The following is a 2,358-nucleotide window of genomic DNA, read 5'->3' as shown; positions in this document are numbered from 1 at the left end:
GTTGCACATTTCCAAGTGTAGCCATACCCCTAGAGCAGTTCCCCCAGGGCACTTAAATATGTGACAATGGGTTCTCTATAAATGTCTAAAGATACATATACATGTCAATTCAAAGAGAATGCTCTTAAAATAGGTACTCATATTGTTACCCTTATTGAAGCAGTCATTAAAATAGACTTTGAGCTACCTGGGGAAGGTTTGCAATAGGAACATAAAGATAGTACAAACCCTGATATCCTTTTGTTGATGTTGTATTGTTCACATATGTCTGATGCTAATACTGTGAGTTGAGGCCCAACAATGCTGTCCAGTTTACGGCAAAAATCCAGTGTAGGTTGCATTGAGGCTATGAAGCAGTTTTAAAAAGATAATGAGTTTTTTCCTAACAGTACATGAGGTCTATACTATTTTGTGCCAAAAAGGCAAACATGTTCTTTTGTAGCTAACTTTAAACATTTATAAGACTCTTGGACCATATTCTGCTGTCAGTTACACCCAAGAAATCTCAACAACATCCAGGTGGCTTCCATAGAGTAACTGAGGGCAAAATTGTGTCCCTTTTGTACCATCAAGCAAAACACAGTATAAATAACTAATTGACTAAGAAGTTGGTGAAAGCTTCCACACAGAACAAATTAACATACAAGACTATAACGAATGAATACTTTGCAATAGCAAAATCAGGCTAGATTTATGTTTCATAATGTTTTGGTAAGGAGATAGTACAGAAAAACAAAGTTGTCAAAAGAAAAGCATTTAATCTCCATGGTTTATTTCAAATCATACAAATATATACCTACCATCAATCATAAAACAGACAGCTGCACTCATGGCCTGAAACAAACCAAAACAAAAACATTTACAAAATAAATTTTTGTCCCTCAGCTTCACCAGTACATTCACCATAGAAGTCATTTATTGTATACCAGTTAAATTTTGTCACAGTAAAGTTAGAGTGTTAACAGTAAAACGTTTGCTCCCATGAGCCTATACAGGATATCCAATTTTCTGTATTACTTCAGTCCTGGACAAGGTTTTTAAATCAGCTATTCATGGGGGCTTTCAGAAGTAGTGTGGTGCTCTTCAGGAACTCAAATGTAACCCTGCTAGGGCATTGCCTACACACAAAATTTGCACTTTAGCCTACTAAATCTTTAACTAAAATCAGTTTTAAAATCCATTTAGTTAAACCAGTCCTAACCCACATGTAAACCTTTTTATAACACATATATAACCTTTCTAGCTTAGGGCTGGCACTGGCCAGAAGCCAGGGTAAGGAGCTCTGAGAAAATATTACACATGGCTAGCATATTTTGCTTTGTGAGTTCACTGCTGGTAAAGCAACATGGAAGGAATACAGACAGACTTTTGCCAAGTTTGCATCATTTGAATTAAACCAGAACCTCCAAAAGAAACCCAAAGAATTCAGAAAAAAATTATCTGAAATTTTAAATTTGAACCTTCAGTCAGCTCCCTATCTCACTGTTCTAATCTGGTCCTGCCATATGCATTTTCCTGCATGGATTCAGAAATAAAACACAGCAGTGTTTTCCTCCTGGGTGGATTCATAATACACTGGAATAGAGAGAGTTTGGTACCTTATAAACAATTAAATGAAGTTCTTCATAAGTGCCATCTGTGTTTACAAATATTTTGGGGAATCTGCATTTTGCTTCTGGATCATTAACATTTAAAGGTCCAGTAAGAAACCTAAAAACCAGAATTAAACAGGACAGATATAATTCATTTTTATATTTGACAGAAAAACAATTTGTAAGCACATGAACAATTTTTTAAAACAACTTTTTCAATACATACATCCATTTGAACACAAAGAATTTCTGTCTATGCAGTTACTTATATAACTCCCTATTACCATAGTATCTGAACACGTGTCCATGTCAAATTACTAATTTCAAATTAACGGAAAGACTTAGGTCCCAACTTCAAAGCGTCTACTCTCTTTAAAATGAACCATGTCAGTAAGCATCATGGCCTCAGTCTAGAGTAAACTTTGTCAGAATGCACAGAAAGAGGGTTCTGTTTCTCTTGATCTAAAAGAATGTAGTGATTCAAGACTGAGTTGCAAGTGATCAGTGGCATTTCAACAGCCTTTTCTTGATCAAAGGTGACTATTGCTCAGGGAACCAACTGTATTTACCAACAGGCCTTCGAAAAAAACCTCAAAAAAGTTAATATGTTAGCACCAAAATAACTCCGAGCTAGGGAAATAAAGGTAAAAAATATGTAGATGATCAGGAAAACCCAATAAATCCTCCTGTAGCTTTTAAAAGGAACACCGTCTCAGTGATGACTACAGAATTCACTCTCTGGTACAGCTCACTCTTCTGCTTCCAA

The 2,358-nt window shown here is 35.8% G+C and overlaps 1 protein-coding gene across 2 annotated transcripts in view; it reads right to left on the bottom strand.

Annotated features, from left to right (window-relative positions):
• Positions 1 to 2,358, bottom strand: part of CCZ1 (CCZ1 vacuolar protein trafficking and biogenesis associated) — a 37,365-nt gene that overhangs the window by 11,781 nt on the left and 23,226 nt on the right. For both annotated transcript variants that reach the window (XM_075069230.1, XM_075069229.1), the window contains exons 10-12: positions 1,599 to 1,710; positions 801 to 834; positions 229 to 346 (exon numbers count right to left, since the gene is read on the bottom strand). In XM_075069230.1, the coding sequence (XP_074925331.1) occupies positions 229 to 346; positions 801 to 834; positions 1,599 to 1,710 (264 nt within the window). The remainder of the gene's footprint in view (positions 1 to 228; positions 347 to 800; positions 835 to 1,598; positions 1,711 to 2,358) is intronic.

Source organism: Chelonoidis abingdonii, chromosome 9 (assembly GCF_003597395.2).
Source record: "Chelonoidis abingdonii isolate Lonesome George chromosome 9, CheloAbing_2.0, whole genome shotgun sequence".
In the NCBI taxonomy this organism is placed as follows: Eukaryota; Metazoa; Chordata; order Testudines; family Testudinidae; genus Chelonoidis; species Chelonoidis abingdonii.
The sequence above is the reverse complement of the archived record's forward strand: the minus strand, read 5'-3'. Positions and strand labels throughout refer to the sequence as shown.